At 43.3% G+C, this 19,456-nt stretch overlaps 1 protein-coding gene across 1 annotated transcript in view; it reads right to left on the bottom strand.

Annotated features, from left to right (window-relative positions):
• The window catches only part of SVEP1 (sushi, von Willebrand factor type A, EGF and pentraxin domain containing 1), a 230,078-nt gene extending 210,825 nt beyond the window's left edge, over nucleotides 1-19,253 (bottom strand). The window contains exon 1 of the mRNA XM_038769610.1: nucleotides 18,437-19,253. Coding sequence (XP_038625538.1) covers nucleotides 18,437-19,075 — 639 coding nt within the window. The 5' untranslated portion in view covers nucleotides 19,076-19,253. The remainder of the gene's footprint in view (nucleotides 1-18,436) is intronic.
• Nucleotides 19,254-19,456: the final 203 nt, after the last annotated feature.

The raw sequence follows: 19,456 nt of genomic DNA, 5'->3' as shown, positions 1-19,456 counted from the left end.
ATATGACAATACTGCATCTACCCCAGAGCTTACACACACAGTTGGGCACTTTCTAAATGCCATCATTGTAAGAATACACTAGTCATATAAAGTATGTATTTGGTCACTTAGATTTTACTTTCCTCCTAAATGGAAGTTTCATATTGTGATATCAAAGGCATATTAGGACTGAGAAAAACTTAACTTCTCTGTGCCTCAGTTTCCTCATCTGTAAAATTAAGGATTGAATTATCTGTTCTCCCACTCAGACTGGGAGCCCCATGTAGAACAGGGTCTGTGTTTGATCTGATTATCTTGTATCTCTCCCAGTGCTTAATACAGTGCTTGTCACCTAGCAAGGGCTTAACACATACCACAATAATTTTTATTGATGGCATTTTAATTTAGCTATCTAAATTTAAATGCTTTCTGCCACCCAGTAAATTGAGTAGCTAGCTTTCTACCAAATTTCCAAAATGGGAGATATTTAATTTGATCAATATTACAATTACTCCTTCCTTTTAAAATATAAACAATATTCCATCATTTGAATCATTCTTTCGTGCAATCTAGGAGGACAGTTGCTCCCTGCACCATTTACTTATAAGAATATGTTTGGGTGACTATCATAGTTGTTCTTTGGATTTCAAGATGACATTGTTGCTGGTGGGATTTGACCATATGAGGAATGCAGCTCAAAGCTGTAAATGTAAACAACAGTGTCATGCACACAATAATAGTAATGGTGGTGGTATTTGTTAGGTGCTTACTGTGTGCCAAGCACTAAGTTCTGGAGTAGATAGAAGACAATCAGGTTGGACACAGTCCCTGCCCCACATGGGGCTCACAGTCTAAGTAGGAGGAAGTAGGATTTAATCCCCATTTTACAGATGAAGAAATTGAGGCAGAGAGAAGTTAAATGACTTACCCAAGGTCACTCAGCAGACAAGTGGTGGAGCCGGGATTAGAACCCAGGTCCTCTGACTCCCCAGTCCATGCACTTTCTGCTAGACCCCACTGCATCCCATATGTGTCTGTTTATTGTATTCTATGCTCCCAAGCACTTAATACAGTGCTCTGCACACAGTAAGTGCTCAATAAATACGATTGAATGAATGAATACAAGGGATGTACAGATTGTTCATTATTCAGTTGTAACATTTACTATCTGCACTGTTGTGACAGTTTCTGATTTGGCTGCCTCTTGGTATCTTGATCTCAAATACGCTTTTTTAAGACTTAACCCATTCTTATTTGCTGCATGCCACGCTGATTTGTCTGCTGCTGTTGTCTTCCAGTTGCCGCATCATCTGGGTCTTTAAAACATTTTTTCTACCCTCTTTGATATCCTATGGTCAATGATTTTCCTCACTTGCTCCATCTAGTAAAGGTGAATTGTGATGAACACTGCTTTGATGCTGGTGGACTGGCTGATTCTAGTACCTCATTGTTTAATCAATCAATAGTATTTATTGAGCACTTATTGTGTAAGAGAACTGTACTAACAGCATGGGAGAATACAATATAACAGAGTTGGTAGATGCGCTCCCTGCCCACATGCCTTGACATTTAATGTTGTGTGGCTCATAGAAAGGGTTGACGGAACAATTCTAGAAAATACATGTGGCAGTGGGATTAGAACCCAGATCCTTGTCTCACATCCTTTGAGGCACCACATTATAATTACTCTATAGACCTTAAACTTGGTTTGAGGAGCTATGCTAGACTGGTTCCACTCTTCATCAGTATCCCAAAGGACACAATGGCTTCTGAATTCAGTTTTTGACTTCTTTTTCTATTTTTATGCATTGTTCAATGTGCTGCCTAGGAAGCAAAATTCAGTGACGTAATTTAAATCGATCACCGATGGAGATCCTTATTTGTACATAGGGCTTGTCAGGTGCAGACTGGTGCATAACCATGAACTTCAGATGAAAGGTCAATCAATAAAAGCATCGCTGAATCTGAAAACTGGTTCATAATTAATGACGTGTTTGTGCGTGCTTCTTGTGAACAGTCAGTAGTATATAGTAGTAGCAGTAATGGTACTTACTGAGCACCTAAGTGCAATGCACTGTACTAAGCTCTTGGGGACACACAAGCAAAAGTCCCATTCTCTTTGTAGCAACTACTGTACAACTGATTCAAGACCTCCTGATGATGCTATTAGCACACGATTGGAAGAGTTTCTTGAAGGACTGATATAATAATAATAATAATGATGGTATTTGCTAAGCACTTACTATGTGCAAAGCACTGTTCTAAGTGCTGGATCATACTCTGATATCAGCTTTCAGGTTCCCTACTGCATCCTTAAGCATGGTTGTCTACAATATGTTTAACAAGCCTGACTCATATGTTTTATTCCACTTGCGATGAGGAAAGGGTCAGTCAAGGCCTCTTTAATTCTAAGACTAACCAGCTAAGTCATCATGTGGTAGCCTTCAGACCCTGAAAATGTGGTTTAGGGCAGTCAAATTTACATGCCAGAACCTAAATATGCTAATAGTGCCAATGCATTTGTAGGTCTCAGCATGAATAGTAGAGGTTTTGATTTAGGCTAGTATCTCAAGTTACTTTCTCATACATTAATTTTTGAGAATATTAAGTCAAAATTTATCAACTGATATTTACTCAATGAATGTTTTGCATTTACCTCAGTGTTACCTGGCCATTCAATACCATAACATCCTTGTACAAATATACCCTTGGTTACAGCCACCCTACAATATGTGCAACTTGAGAAGACTTCCAGTCCCCCTAAGCCTACCCCACAACATTATATCCAATCACTGCATATAGGTCGATTCCCACCATGACTCTTCCTTCCCTTGTTCCTCTCCTTTCTCACTCTCCCCAGCAGTTTTTCTGTCCTGCTCTAATGCCCCAATCCCCACCCTTGCCTCTCCCTCCATGCTCCAGTATTTTTAATCTTTTTGGAACTAACCATGCTATACCAGTGGTATCTGCCACCAGCCTTCCATGCAGTGCTGCCTCCCACCTCCAGCCCCTCGAGTCTCCAACCCCCCACACGATCTGCTGTGGATACAGATGCTAGTGCCCTCACACTTCCCCTCCCCTTTCCTTTCCTGTTCCCAACTTGTTATCCACAGCAGGGCTGGTGCAGGGTTAAAAGCTGAGAATTTAAAAGGGAGGGGCGATGTGATAATGCTGTAGCACTGCTGGTTGTTCAGATAGAGAAAGAAATCATTCAGGCAGGGGGGAAGAAAGATAAGGCTTTGAATTTACAATACTTCTCTTTGGAATTTTAGTACTACAAAAATTCATTATTCAGATGTGAAAATTAAGATATAAAAAGTAATTTTCATCAGAGTTACTGCATGAGCACATAAGTGTGTTACTAAGTAGATTTTCTAAAAAATAATTTTTAAACAGAAATATGTGATCCACCAACAGTTTTCCCCCAAATCTGCAGCTTTCAACTATACCATAATCACAAAAATGTGAGCATTTCTGGTAGGGAGACAATAAATAACCCCCTTAAGAAAGTTCTTTAAGAACTGCATAAACAGGACTAAACGTTGGCACTTCTCTGTTGGGCTACCAGGTTTCTCCCACCTCCATGGCTGCGGGATAGCGTATGCAACTGGGTGCAGACTGCTTAAACTGTCTGATTGTATTACTGCCGACCAGAGCGCCCCTAGAAGATCGTTCTTCAGTCAATTGAAGGGATTAATTTATGGTACGGTTGTGAGCCACGGGTTTTCTTGTTTTGTTTTTATTTTTCATGGTTCCCCAGCTCCAATTTTTTTTTTTTTTTTTGGTTTCACAGATCCATGTTCTCTGCTGTAGGGTGGGTTTGTAACCAGGCCCTTCCTGCCATTCATTCATTCATTCAATCGTATTTATTGAGCACTTACCGTGTGCAGAACAGCGTGGCACAAGGGAAAGAGAGCGGGTTTGGGAGTCAGAGGATATGGGTTCTAATCCCAGCTCCTTCATTTGTCTGCTGTGTGACCTAGGGTAAGACACTTAGCTTCTCTGTGCCTCGGTTACCTCTTTGTAAAATGGGGATTAAGACTGCGAGCCCCACGTGGGACAGTCTGAGTACCGTGTACCTACCCCAGCGCTTAGAACAGTGTTTGGCACATGGTAAGCGCTTAATACATTATTATTATTATTATTATTACTAAGCGCTTGGGAGAGTATGATAGAACAAAAAAGACACATTCCCTGCCCACAATGAGCTTACACTCTATAGGGCAGGAAATGTGTCTGTTTTATTGTTCTACTGAATTCTCCTAAGCGCTTAATACAGTGCTCTGCCACAGTAAGCGCTCAATAAATACGACTGACTGACTGCCAGTGAAGACTGCTCTCCGGCTCCCTCCCCTCCTTGTTCCCTTTGCCCTCTCTCCATCCTCTTCCCTCCTGCAGCCCCCCAGTCTGCTCCAGGTTCCCCTACATGCGCTTCCACTTCGATCATCCTTGGTTCCTTCCTCCCCAGCATCATGGAAAGTTCCCGCCTCCCTGTTCCCCGGCCCCTCCTCCTGCGGGCCAGCTCGAAGTCCTTGTAATGCAAACGGAGAGACAGATCACCCCGAAGATATTTAAGAACACCACCTGATAAATCATCTTGAAAGCTTTTAGTACAGTGCTTTACATACAGTAAGCTCTCAATCAATATGATTGATGATTGAATGAATGAAGGATTTTGCCTGGATAGTGTGCCATAGTGAAAAATGCACCGCCCTGTCGTGGAACCTGGGGGACTATGTATTCTTTTCTGCTGTGTGACCTTGGGTAAATCACTTCACTTCTCTGTGCCTCAGTTACCTCATCTGTAAAATGGGGATTAAGACTGTGAGCCCCATGTGGGACAGGGACTGTGTCCAACCTGATTAGCTTTTATCAACGCCAGTGCTTAGAACAGTGCTTGCCACATAGTAAGGGCTTAACAAATACTATCATTACTATCTCTTAGTCTTTCTACCAAAACTCCCATAGAAGGTTGATAGACCTGAGCAATTCTGTGAAAATCTACCTGAACTAAGTCCCAGGAAAGATTCTGAAACTTGCCCATCTTGGATTTCCCTTCATGTGAACTATTTCCATTTTCAACAGCTTCATTTTGGTGAATATAATTGGCAGCACTTTACAGGGTGAAGGGACCGATAGGAAACCAAAGAATTAACTGTTACAGAAACCTGAGTGCAAATAAGGTAATCAACTATTTGAGCTGGATCATTTCAACTCATTATGGGCAGGGGACATATCTGCTTATTCTCTTGTACTCTCTCAAGTGCTTAGAACAATTGCTCCGCATATAGCAAGCGCTCAATAAATACCATTGATTGATTAAACAGACCAAAAATGTTTTTTGTTTTTCCTTAGGGCACAACTTCAAGCTACATTATCTGTTTTGGGAATGGCTGAAGAAAATTACAAAAAAGAAAGAAACACTGTGGGATCATTTGGAACTTGCACAACCAGAAGTGTATTAACAAACTCATCCTATTTGGCATATCTATTTCATACACTCCCCTAGTCTTTCCAGGCAGTTTCCTAAAAAAGAAAAATTATGAGCTTTGGGTCTTTTAAGGCATTTTTTGTTGTGCAGCCTGGCCAAGTTATGGAAGAACTAGAAGGTGAAGACCTTAATCTCAGATGCACAGCCGGAGCTCTTTCCACCCACATGAATGCTTTATCCATTAACCGTGAACAGAAACCATTTTCAAATGAACTGGGAGGCCGAATGCATCCAAAAGGGAAATGATCACTGCATGAGTTGACAAGTAGCAGATTACATACTAAACTGCAAAGAACAATGAAAAAGAAATTCACAAAACCAACTTGAAAACATCCTCTGAAATGTGCTCTTGTTCCTGTAAACCTTTAAAAATTAAGAGATTCTGGGCATGAAAAAGAAAGTCCACATTTATCTAAATTCAAGCATCATCTTTTCTCTTTCCCCACATGGTGTAATTGGCACCCTGGTAAAATAAACCTTCTGGCATAAATAAACGTAAGCTGTCCTTTCCCCACTCTCTCAAGATTTCTCCCACTTACTTTACATTCTTTCCCATTCTTTGTTCCCCATTCCATGGAGGTCCCACCCTCTGAGCCCCTGCCCCCATCCTACTTAAAGTGACCAGAAAAATGGTCATTTTAGGAGGCTGGACCTACTTCCTAAACGATTTTAACCTTCAAATTATCATTTGATGGCTAAAGGTTTGCTGACCATAGGCATAAATACTCAGCTTTTTAGTTCCATGTGCCACACCACTTTTGGTTGAAGTTACTGATAAATCCATGTAAACAACTGCTGGTAGTGCATCAACACTCCATTTTTCTTTTCCTGGTGAGTGCCTTGGAATCTAGTAGTTCCTAAAGAATTCAGCATGCTACAATTTTAGTGCAAGTAGAAAAGAATGTAGGCTAAATGGTGAGTGAAGGAGAACATTTCTTCCAGGAAGGTGTTGATTACATAACAAAGTCAAACATTAAGAACCCTGGGCTACATTTTGTCCCAATAAAGGCAGAGGTGCTTTGAGCTGCAAAGAGTGCTAGAGTGTAAGGGAAAAGTGGAGTGAAATAACCTACTACTAATTGTGGCACTGGATCAGGCTAAATGTCTTCAGCCCTCAAATTTCAAGTTTTCTTTTACATAATAGATGGGGTTAAGTATCACTGATTTTTCCTTCATAAACAATTAGCAGTATTTGAACTTTTGTAGTGAAAACATATCTAGAAAAATGTGGTCAGCAGTAAACATATAAAAGATGGGAAACATGAATTACAGGGAAACTTGTCTTGGAATCATATTTCCAATTTTGTGTAGGAGCCAGGCAATCTGATCTCCTCTTTCATGTGCACTTTGATTAAAAAAAATTCTGAATAAGGACTATTATCTTTAGAACGTGCTTTCTTTAGGAGAGCACACATCAAACCATATCTAATCCCAAATTACTAATCCCAAGCACTTTGATACTCACCCCAAACACACAGCACTTACGTAAAAATCCTTATACTCTATTTCCCCTATCCATTATTTATTTTAATGTCTGTCTCCCCCTGTAGACTGTAAGCTCCTTGTGGACAGGGATCACATCTATCAACTCTCTTGTACTCTCCCTAGCACTGAGTGCTCTGTACACGGTAAGTGCTCAATAAATAGACTGGCTGGTTGATTAAAATTATATAATGATGAACTGTCATAATCCACCACTGCCATCAGTGTCACCACCAGGAAGGCAAAAGCCACAGTGGCAATATCCAGCAACATAAGGTTGTTGTGGACAGGGAATGTGTCCATCAACTCTGTTGCATTGTGCTCTCCCAAGTGCTTAGTAAAGTGTTCTGCCCACCTACACTCTAGTTCAAGACAGGTGATGAATCCAATCAACCCCGAACACTACTGCCAACAGAGCCCACACAGACTGTATCTGGATCACTTCAAGATCTGCAACTGTCAAAGAGGTCAGAATACTCCTGTGAGTCAAAGGTCAAACACTGAATTGGACCATCTATTCCACTTTGCATCATACATGACATCTAGGTAACTTTTGAAATGCAACGCGAAAGTTTCACTCCACTTTTTCCTTGCACTCTAACATTCTTCGCAACTCAAATCACCCCTTTGAAGTTTAATACATAATTCTTTAGACAGTATTAATATTCATTTTTTCATTCAATTGTATTTATTGAGCACTTACTGGATGCAGAGCACTGTACTAAAATTCTTGGGAAAGTACAAAACAACAATAAACAGTGACACTACCTGTCCACAACAAGCTTACAATCTAGCAAGGGGGGAGAGTCTAGAAATATGTAAATAAGTTCTGTGGGGCTGGGAGAAGGGAAGAGCAAATGGAGCAAGTCAGGGTGAGAATGGGGAGATGAGGAAAAGTGGGGCTTAGTCTGGGAAGGCCTCTTGGAGGAGATGTGCCTTCAATAAGGCTTGAAACAAAGCGGGGAGAGTAATTGTCTATCAGATTTGAGGAGGGAGGGTGTTCCAGGCCACAGGCAGGATGTGGCCTAGGGGTCAGCAGCAAGAGTGGCAAGGTTGAGTCATAAAGAGAAGGTTAGCACTGGAGGAACAAAGTGTGCAGGCTGGGTTGTAGAAGGAGAGAAGTGAGGTGAGGTAGGAGAGGGCTAGGTGATGGAGTGCTTTAAAGCCAATGGTGAGGAGTTTTTGTCTGATATGGAGATGGATGGACAACCATGGGAGTTTTTTGAGGAGCCATGTGACATGTCCTGTAGAAAAATGATCCAGGCAGCAGAGAGAAGTATGGACTGGAGTGGGGAAAGACAGGAGGCTGGGAGGTCAGAAAGGAGGCTGATACACTAACCCTGGTGGAATATGATGAGTGATTGTATTAACGTGGCAGAAGTTTGGATGGAGAGCAAAGGGAGGATTTTAGCGATGTTGTGAAAGTGGGACAGACCAGATTTGGTGATGATTTGAATACATGGGTTGAATGACAGAGAGGAGTCAAGGAAAACACTAAGGTTACAAGTTTGTGAGACGAGAAGGACGGTGGTGCCATCTACAGTTGATGGGAAAGTCAGGGCCCAGTACCACATATAACAAGACCACATGATATACTAGGAATGGTCAATGATCATTAACAATATGAATATGTCTTAAGCATCGGCACTCTGCTATAGCCCACAGATTAGCCTAGATTAATGTCCTAATATATTCTAATTCTCTTTCAGTTTTAGCACATTACTAGCACCTTTTAATAAAGCTGCCCACTCAACCATTTGCCATTCGTTACCTCTGGAAAAAAAACAATAGTAATAATAATGATAATTGTCATTTGTTAAATGCCTACCTTGTTCCATGCACTGCATTAAACACTGGGGTAGATACAATATACATGGATCAGACACAGTCCCTTACTATGTGGGACACCCAGCCTAACCAGTCCCATGTTCAGTAGCAACTTCCTTTCCCCTGCATCCCACAAGCTTGCAGTGTAGCCTAATAGAAAAGAATGTGGAACTGGGAGTCAGGAGACTCGAGTTCTAGTCCCAGCTTTATTGCTAGCCTGCTGTGTGGTCTTGGATATGTCCCTTAACCTCTTTGGGCCTCAGTTTCTTTATCTGTAAAATGGAGATAAAATGCCTGTTCTTCCTACCCCTTTTCCTATGTAGGACTGGGACTATACTTAGATAATTTTGTAATATTACTATTATTATTTCATAACCTAGCCCCACTCCCATAAGTGAGGCAGGACCCTTCCAGGAAAACTCAGAATAAGGCAAACTGGGCCCAGGATATACCCAGGAATTCAATTAAGGCAGGGCTCTCCTTGGGCAGGCCAATTTGCCTCTCATTATTCCCATCTGTAATTTGGGAATGAGGTCTACTATACATCATCCCTGTAGTTCTAAGTGACTAGTAAGTACTTATATAGTCTTTTGAAACTTAGAAATTGAGTTGCTGGAATTTGAGCACTTAGTTCAGGACTCCACCCACGGTAGCCACTCAATGAATGCCATTGACTGACTAGAATAGCAAATAAAAGACAACACAAAAAGTGAAAAATGGTTATAAAAATCAGAGTTAAGCAATTCAAGTAAGACTGACAAGGAAACAGGAGAACCTTATACAATCCATTATCTACTATTGAAAAAAACGTTTCTGTTTTCTAGAGAAAACAGCCACAAAGCGAAACAAGGTATCAGTCCTGCAAAACAAGAGGGAAACAAACCTCTGTCAGTCAATATTTTGTTGACTCTAGGTTTCAGGGCTTAGATAAATGTAATTTGAGGGTTGTCAGTGGGGGTACGGAGACCCTGTCCCTTATTCTAATTGTAGGAACAGGCTTGACTGTACCACATCCCATTTCCCTGACCATCTAAAGAAATGCATTTTAGATGAGACAGCACATTCCCACAAATGGATCATATTCTTGAAACCCTGACACAGTTAGGAAGCCAGAAAGCTTTCAAAGGAATCTCAATACTATGTTTAAGAGACACTGCAAAGCAGAAGTGGAAATGAGAGGTTAGGATCTTCATTTTTTTTGGTAATCCTTGGGAGACAGTGCCACTAATTTCACAAAGTCAATTTAACAAGAGCAGTTTAGAAATGCTCTTGTTAAATTGACTTCATAGTGAAATTAGTACATAAGATCACTGCTAGGAAGGAAACCAGGAAAAATAGATGCGGTAAAAAACTGCTGTTCACTAAAAAGAAGAAGTCCTGTTCAGATGAAGTAGTTTTTGCTGAACTCAATAGTGTGTTTCTATTTTACTTATGTCAGCAGGGTGTTATTTTTAAACTGATTCTTATTAGCGAACTCTAATTTCTCTGACAGTAAGCTACACTACAAAATAAATCTCACTGTCATATTCCTCATTCTGGGAGATGAAACGTAATCATCTAACAGAAATTATTTGTTCAGTAATTATGTAACAGAACATATATCTAATTATGGACACTTGCATCTTTTCCATTTCTGCACCCTTGTCCAAGTTATCATCAAAACTAACTCTGAAAAACTAAAGTTGAGATGGCATCAGCTTCCCTGGACACACTGGCTATTTTTTTAATGTGATTTCAAAAATTAATCTTACTTTATTTGGTGATGCACTCTCTCCTCAGAAGCTTTACTGCCCCACAAATACTACCATGGTACCACTGGATCCACCTTCATCTCAGTCGAAGAGGGAATCTTCATCCACTAGATTTTAAGCCCCCGATGTCAGGGACCACGTCTTCCACCCCTACTGCACTCTCCCAAGTCCATAATGTGGTTCTTGGCAGATGTATTTTCAATCAATGGCATTTTCTGAGCACTTACATGTGCAGAGGACTGACCTAAGCCCTCGGGAAAGTACAATATAATAGCGTTGGTAGCCGCGATTCATTCAATTCATTAGATCATATTTATTGAGTGCTTATTATGTGCAGAGCACTGTACTAAGTGATCCCTGTCTACACAGAGCTCACAGGCCACAGAGGGAACAAACAGTATTAGAAGTTACAGAAAAGATAAATAGTAGAGTATAAGAATATTTACATAAATATTGCAGGGCTGGGAGAAGAACCAAAGTGCTTAAGGTGCACACAACCGAGTGCATAGTCAATGGTGAGAAGAGGGCAAATAAGGGAAATGGGGGCAAAGTCAAGTCTCCTCCTCAACACACAGAACACTGGAGAAATGCCACAACACTTCTGAGATGCCACCATAATGACCATCTTCAAGAAGAAAGGTAAAAGAGAACTGAGCTTAGAAAATGCCCAGGCATCTCATTGCTCTCCAAAGCTGATAATATTCTCTGACTGAAAAATACAGAAAACCAATGATATATGGACAGCACAGCAGCAATAATATTTGCAGCATGACAGGTTCAAGAAAAGTGCAGAGAGCAACTCCAAGATTTCTACACTGTTTACGGTCATGATTTAATGAAATCCACAGTCCCATGCTCCAGCAACTGCTAAACAAGTTTGACTGTAATGAGAAATTCACCAAGAGTGTCAGATTGTGGCCAGAGTCAGAGTTTAAGTTGCCCTGTTAAACACTTTCCCCAACTCTGAAGAAAAGCAGGGTTGTGCGGGACACCCAGTTCTATGCCACCACACAGGGGATGCGACAAAGGATTTGGAAGTCATAATACGTTCATGATCTGCTGAAAAATGGTTTCAGCTCAATCGGCTACAAACCTCATCAAAAGTCAATGACTTTTTAACGGTATTTGCTAAGCGCTTACTATGCGCCAGGGACAGTACTCAGTGCTAAGGTAGATACAAGTTAATCATATTGCACACGATCCCCTTTTACAATGAGGTAACTGGCACAGAGAAGTTAAGTGACTTTCTCAAGGTGTCACAGTGGAAAAGTGGCACAGCTGGAATTAGAACCCAGGTCCCTCTGCCTTCCAGGTCCGTGCTCTATCCACTAGGCCATGCTGTTTCTTTTGATCCAAGAAATACTATATGCTGGTGATTGTGCTCTTGAGGCAAATAAACAAGAAGACACGCAAATGATTATGAATCACTTAGATTTGTCACAGTGCTATGCACTGAAAATAAGTCTGAAGAAAACCAAAGCAATTGCGAGCCTACAGCCAGGAAATCCTACACACAACCAAAGATTTTCACTGGCAATACAGACCTTAACATTGTCACTAATAGCATTAGTGACATCCAGTGATGCCTAGATAGTTATACTAGAAGAAAATAAAATTTTAAGACAGTATGGTTCTTCAATGATCTCAGACCATCATGCCCCACTTGGACTCCCTTTCAAATCACCCTTCTTGAGGCACAGATCCACACCCTCAACTCCACTAAACACAACCTCCACTGGCTCCTGTTCTTCCATCAATCCTGAACCAGCAGCCCCCAAGCCCAAAGTACACTTCCTCCACTCCCTCATTTATGTTGCAGATTGCTTTGGGGCCAGGAACCAGGCTGATTTCGGCCACTTCAAATTGATCCTTGCTTGCTAAGCTCTTCCCTCTCTTCTGTTCAGCAGCTATACTTCTCTGAAGTTTACAATGACCTCCTAGACAAACCTCACGAATTTTATGGTATCCTAAAATCCATCCAACATTGCTAAAATCTGTCCTTTCCTTTCCATCCAAACTGCTACCATGTTAATTCATTCATTCAATCGTATTAGAGAAGCAGCCTGGCTCAGTGGAAAGAGCCCGGGCTTTGGAGTCAGAGGTCATGGGTTCAAATCCCGGCTCTGCCAATTGTCAGCTGTGTGACTTTGGGCAAGTCACTTAACTTCTCTGGGCCTCAGTTCCCTCATCTGTAAAATGGGGATTAAGACTGTGAGCCCCCTGTGGGACAACCTGATCACCTTGTAACCTCCCCAGCGCTTAGAACAGTGCTTTGCACATAGTAAGCGCTTAATAAATGCCATCATTATTATTATTATTTATTGAGCACTTACTGTGTGCAGAGCACTGTACTAAGTGCTTACCCAAGCACTTATCCTATCCTGCCTTGATTACTGTTTCAGCCTCCTTGCTGACCTGCCTGTCTCCTGTAACTCCCCTTTCTAGTCCATACTTCACTCTGCTGCCCAGATCATTTTCTACATAAGTGTTCAGGCCATTGTTTCCTCACTCCTCAAAAACTTCCACTGGATGCCCATCCACCTCTGCATCAAACAAAAACTCCTTACCACCCAGGTTTAAAGCACTCAATCACCTTGTCCCCTTATTACCTTGACTCTTTGGACCACTCTCTTCTCCTGGAAACAACATCTCAGCTGGGCTTTTCCGATGTGGTTCTCCTCCTACCTCTCTGACCATTTATTTTCAGTCTCTTTTGCAGTTTTTCCTCTGTCTCTCACCCCCTAACCGTGGCTGTCCCACAAGTCTCTGTTCTTCGGGTCCCTTTCTCTTCTCATTTTACACCCTTTCCTTTGGGAAGCTCATCTGTTTCAGTGGCTTCAACTTCTTGGCAGATGACTCCCAAGTCTACCTCACTAGCCCCAACCCACCACCTACACTGTAATTTCACATTTACTCTTGCCTCCAGGATTTCTCCACATGGACCCATCACCTCCCCTCTCCCCCGCCCCTCACACCACCACCATCACTAGCACCTCTAACTCAAAATCTCTAAAACTGAACTCATTTTCCCTTGCAAGTCCTCTTTTCCTTCTAACTTTCCTATCACCATTGACCATATTGCCATTTCCGCTATCTCTGAAGCCTGTAACCATGGCATCATCCTTGCCTCTTCCCTCTTTTGTAACTCCCATATTCAGTCTATCATTAATTCCTGTCAGTTTATCTGAGTTCTCCCTTTTCCCTCCATCCAAAAGCCACCACCTGGATGAAGTACTTGTTATACTTGTTATACCCTGGGTTGACTACTTACTGAATAGCCTCCTTGCTGTTTGTCCAATCACTAGTCTCTCCTTTTCCCAAACAACACTTCATTCTGCTGCCCTGACAATTGGCTTTTAAGGCATTCCATCAGCTATCTCTCTCTTACTTATCCACTCTCTTCGCCCATTACATCGCACTAGCACTCTTCATTTGTCGCATGCTAACCTACTCACTGGGTCCTTTTCTCAATATTCCCGCACCAACCCTAGTAGTCAATCAATCCATGGTATCTGAATGCATATTCTATGCAGAGCTCTGTACTAAATGCTTGGGAGAATACAACTGAGTTGGTAGACATGATCCCTGCCAACAAAAAGCTCGCATTCTAGCAGGGCCGACAGACATGAAAATAAATTATAGGTAAGGGAAGCCACAATGTAAAGAGTGTATAGAGAAGCAGCATGGCTCAGTGGAAAGATCATGGGCTTGGGAGTCAGAGGTCATGGGTTCTAATCCCGGCTCCGCCACTTGTCTGCTATGTGACTTTGGGCAAGTCACTTAACTTCTCTGTGCCTCAGTTACCTCATCTGTAAAATGGGGATTAAGACTGTGAACCCCACGTGGGACAGATAACCTTGTATCTATCCCAGTGCTTAGGACAGTGCTCAGCACATAGTAAGCGCTTAATAAATACCATCATTATTATTATTACATGAATGTCACATGGGTGGGGATGGGATGAGTGTTTAAGGATTTAGGGGGTAAGAACCCAATTGCACAGGTGACTCAGGAGAGAGGGAAATGGATTGGGGAGGTGGAGATTAGTCAGAGAAGGCTTCCTGAAGCCAATATGATTTTAATAGAGCTTTGACATTGGAGACACCAGTGGTCTGCCAGATGTGAAAGTTGGGCTGGTGCGAGGAGTTCCATGCAGAAGAGCAGGCGTGAGTAAGGGCTGCGAGAGAGACGAGAGCAAGGCAGAGTGAATAGGGTGGTGCTAGAGGAGTGAAGTGTGTGGATTGGGTTGTAGTGGGGGAAGAGTGAGGGGATAGCAGGTGGGGGAGAAAGCCGATTGACTGCCTTAATGCCAATGGTAAGGAGTTTCTGTCTGACGTGGTGATAGATGGGCATCCATTGGAGGTTTCTGGGGAGTAGGGAAAAGTGGACGGAGCTTTTTTTAGAATAATAATCCTGGCGTCAAAGTGAAGTATGGCCTGGAGACGGGAGAGATAAGAGGCAGGGAGGTCAGCAAGGAAGGTGATGCAGTAGTCAAGGTGGGACATAATAAATCCTTGGGCCAGCATGGTGACCCACTGGTGTATTTCTTCTACTTTAAATTATTTTGTGACCATCTCCCCAACTAGACTCATAAGGAGGACAAGGCTCATAAATTTTAATTTCTATTGTATTCTCCCAAGGACTTAGTACAGTGATCTGCACACCTGCATACAATAAACACTAAATAAAGTACTACCAACTGACTGATTAGCAACACAGTTTTGGTAGGCAGGACACACAAAGAGAATACATGACAGCAGGATATTCAAGCAGTGGCTCTATGGTGAACTGAAATGGTGTACAGGCAAGCGCAGAGAGCAGAACAATTTAAAGACAGAGTAAAGCCCAACCTCAAGCAATGTGACATCATGGTGGCCTGCTTAGACCATGCATAGGTAAGGCCAGTCTGGTGGGCAGCACTTCTGAGGGAGGGTGACTCTTTAGGAAGCAGCATGGTGTAGTGGATAAAACACAGGCCTGGGATTCAGGTCATGGGTTCTAATCTGGCTCCACCACTTGTCTGTGGTGTAACCTTGGGCAAGTAACTTCACTTCTCTGTGCCTCAATTACCACATCTGGAAAATGGGGATTGAGAATATACATCTTCAGCCCTGTTCTCTCTCCATCTCTCCAGTCTCCCATCTCCTCCTGCTTTCAAGACATCTCTACTTGGATGTGTTCCCATTACCTCAAACTTAACATGTCCAAAACTGAGCTCCTTAAATTCCCACGCAAACCCTGACATTCCCATCACTGTAAAATGCACCACCATCCTTCCTGTCTCACAAGCCCATAATCATGGCATTATCATTGACTCCTTTCTGTCATTCAACCAACACATATTCACTCCATCACCAAATCTTGTCAGTCCCACCTTCACAACATAGCTAAAGTCCACTCTTTTCTTTCCATCCAAACTGCTACCATACTAATAAAATCACTCATCCTATTCCGCCTGCATTGCTGCATCAGCCTCCTTGCTGACCTCCCAGTCTCCTGTCTCTCTTGACTCCAGTCCGTACTTCACTTTGCTGCCCAGATCATTTTTCTACAAAAACATTCAGGACATGTCACCCGGCTTCCCCCAAAACTCCAGTGGTTGCCTATCCACCTCTGCATCAAACAAAAACTTCTCACTATTGGCTTTAGAACATTCCACCACTTTGCCCCCTCCTACCCTCACTTTGCTTCTCTCCTTCTACAACCCAGCCCACACAGTCAGGAAGCCTTCCCTGACTAATCACTAACTCCTCTAGTCCTAACCTTCTCGCTGTGCCTCGACCTCGCCTGTCTCACCACCAACCCCCCACCCACATCCTGCCTCTGGCCTGGAAAGTACTCCCTCCTCAAAATCCGACAGACAATTACTCTCCTCCTCCACCCCTCCCCTGCTTCAAAGCCTTACTGAAGGCACATTTCCTCCAAGAGGCCTTCACAAACTAAGCCCTACCTTTCCTCATCTCCCACTCCTTTCTGCATTGCCCTGACTTGCTCCCTGTGCTCTTTCTCCCTCCAAGCCCCACACACTTATGTACATATCTGTAATTTATTTATTTGTACTGATGTCTGTCTCCCCACCTCTAAACTATAAACTCACTGTGGGCAGGGTATGTTACTGTTTATTGCTATACCGTATTCTCCCAAGCACTTAGTACAGTGCTCTGCACACAATAAGTGCTCAATAAATACGACAATGAATGAATAACTGGGATTGTATCCAACTGTACTTGCTTGTATTCAGCCCAGTGCTTAGTACAGTGCTTGGCACTTAGTAAGTACTTAACAAATACCATTATTATTATTATATTTGGGTAAAGGCAATAGGAATATCAGGATACAACCAGAGACAGACTTTGACTAGGGCAAACACATGAGCACAGAAAATAAAGTGTTTCCCCCATTTGCAATGAGTAATGTGCATTACCTGCATTGACTTTCAATGCTCTAAGTTTCCAGATCTCCCTTTTCATAGTCAATCAATTTTATTTACTGAGTGCTTAGTGTGCAGAGCACTGTTCTAAACGCTTGGAAAAGTACAATACAATAGAGTTGGAAGACACGTCCCTTGCCCTTAAGAAACATTTCAGATATTATCTTTTAATTTTAATCTTGTTGCTGCAACTTTTTCTCTTTTCCTGTATCATGAGCACTTTAAGAATAACTCAGAGGTGGGGCACACAACTTATAAGGGAGAGTCGGTTACATATCTGTCTTTTCATCCACACTCCCATGCATAAAGAAGGTCCCACCTTCAGTAGCATCATATTCAGAAATTTATGAAACCTCTGTATTTACAAGGTAATTCTGCTCATCACCCAGATGCTGTACAGGTGTCTAGGTGCCTAGGGGTTAGTGAACTTTTCCAGAAGGGTTTCAAGTCTCAGTTTCAGAACTGAAAGTTTAATTCTGAATCTCCATTTTTAATAAATCAAATAATCTCAGATGACAATAAAAAATTCAAATACTGTCCATTTTTATCAAAAAAAGTCATCTGCATGTAAGTTCCTTAACTAAACCCCAGCAAAACTTGTCAGTTTCAGGACACTCCAGGGAGTAGCTTTTTTTTCTTTGTCTCTGGAGAAATCAAAAGGGTGAAAGGAACGTTGAGCCCAGCCTTCACTGGTTTTGCTGCCAACTTTTCTCCCTGTTCTTGCTACTGATATAACAATGTATATTCATTAAAAGTGAGTATGATAGGGCCAACAGGGGAGTCGCAATAACAAGAACAAAGTTAAAAGTCAATTGGCTAAAGAACTGATATGCGTTTTAGGACAAGGGAGATCTGGAATAGTACAATGCTCTGCACATAGTAAGCGCTCAATAAATACGACTGATAATGATAGAGCATTCAAAGTACATGCCAGGGATAGGGCATATTACCAGTTGGAAATTCCAAGAGGGAGAATTGGAGGACACTTTCGAAACACCCTCAGACAAGACTGAGCCACGTGATCTGGGTGGATCGTGAATCACGTGAGTGGCAGACCCGCCGAAATGAACCCACTTTTTCTTCGGAAACAAAAGTCTTGCTCGGGAAGATTAAATGGGTCAGCTTTACAAATACGACCTATGCCAGTCACCTACACCTCACCCCTCCTCGTAACCTGCTTCCCCCCATCCCGTGCCCTGTTGGCTCTATAGGGAGTGACATCGTCTTTGTAGACTGGGGTACCAGTATATGCAGAGATTCACAAAGCGTTTGCCCCCCACCCACGGACGAGCACTACGTGTTCACTACACATATAGACCAGCGTGGTGCGTGTGAGTCTGGAGTTCGGATGTGTGGGGAAGGTTGCGGGGCGGTCCTGTGCGGGAGGGAGGTTGGGATGCCCCAGGAAGCCGCTGCGGGAATGCGTGGGGAAAAGGAGGATGGGAAGGAAGGTGGGATGCCCGGGAGTGTCCTTACCGCTGCTTGCTGGAAAGCCCCTTTGGTGTAGGTGCCTCCACCCCTGTAGGTGATCGCGGGGATCTCGCGGTTGAGCAGGGAGCACTTGTGCTGATGCGCCTGGCTGGAGGAGATATAGTCCACCCGGGGCACCACATTGTTCTTGGAGGAGAAGGTAACGATGGCCACCCGCGTGGCGGTGGGCACCACGGGGAAGTCAGAGAGCAACTTCTTGACGAACTTGAGCTCGTTGAGGAAGTTTGCGTGCCCCACGCTGGACGACTCGTCCACGAGGAAGACCAGGTCCAGGTTGCTGCTCTTTTCCCGCAGCTTCCGCACGTTGCGTTTGAAGTCCTGGCCGAGCTTCTCCACTTTGTTCTCTGAGGAGTCCTGCGGGGCCGACGGAGGAGGAGGAGGAGGAGGAGGCAGAGGCGGAGGGGGCTGCTGTTGCTGCTGCTTGTGCGGCGGCGATAGCGGCGGGGCAGCCCCCGGGCGGGAGAAGGAGGGGGGGAAGGAGGAGGAAGACGAGGACGAGGAGGAGGGAAGAGAGGGAGGGAAAAAAGTGAAGCTAAAATTTCGAGACCAGGGTGTCTGCTGAAATGTCGTCCAGCCAGAGGCTAGACCTAAACCCCAGCAGCAGAGGGAAAGCAGGCACCACATCGTGGAGTCAAACCTGCTGCTCGTTGATCCCAAACCGAGAAGCAACAGCCGCAGAGCAGGAACAGCAGGAGCAGCAGCAACTCCTCCTCTGGAACCAGACAAGTCTGGTTCCCCTCGCTGGCACAGTCCTCTTTCTCCTTTGCAAACCAGATGGTGTCCGAGCCAGACCCCGCGCGCGCCTCAGGTATCAGCTCGTTCGCCCTCTCGAAGTCCTTTCATCTGATACACTACCAGGAGAATCTCCAGACTCGACGCTCAGCTCAAGGAACGAAATGCTTTCCTCTTTATATGTGTCTCTGCCTCTCTCTCTCGCTCTCTCTTTCTCCTCCTCTCTCTCCCGCCCCGAAACCTATAAAATGTTTGAAGGAAAGGGGGCGGTCA

The sequence above is a fragment of the Tachyglossus aculeatus genome, chromosome X4, assembly GCF_015852505.1.
Source record: "Tachyglossus aculeatus isolate mTacAcu1 chromosome X4, mTacAcu1.pri, whole genome shotgun sequence".
Lineage (NCBI taxonomy): Eukaryota > Metazoa > Chordata > Mammalia > Monotremata > Tachyglossidae > Tachyglossus > Tachyglossus aculeatus.
Note: the sequence above shows the minus strand (reverse complement) of the source record. Positions and strands in the feature narration are given on the sequence as shown.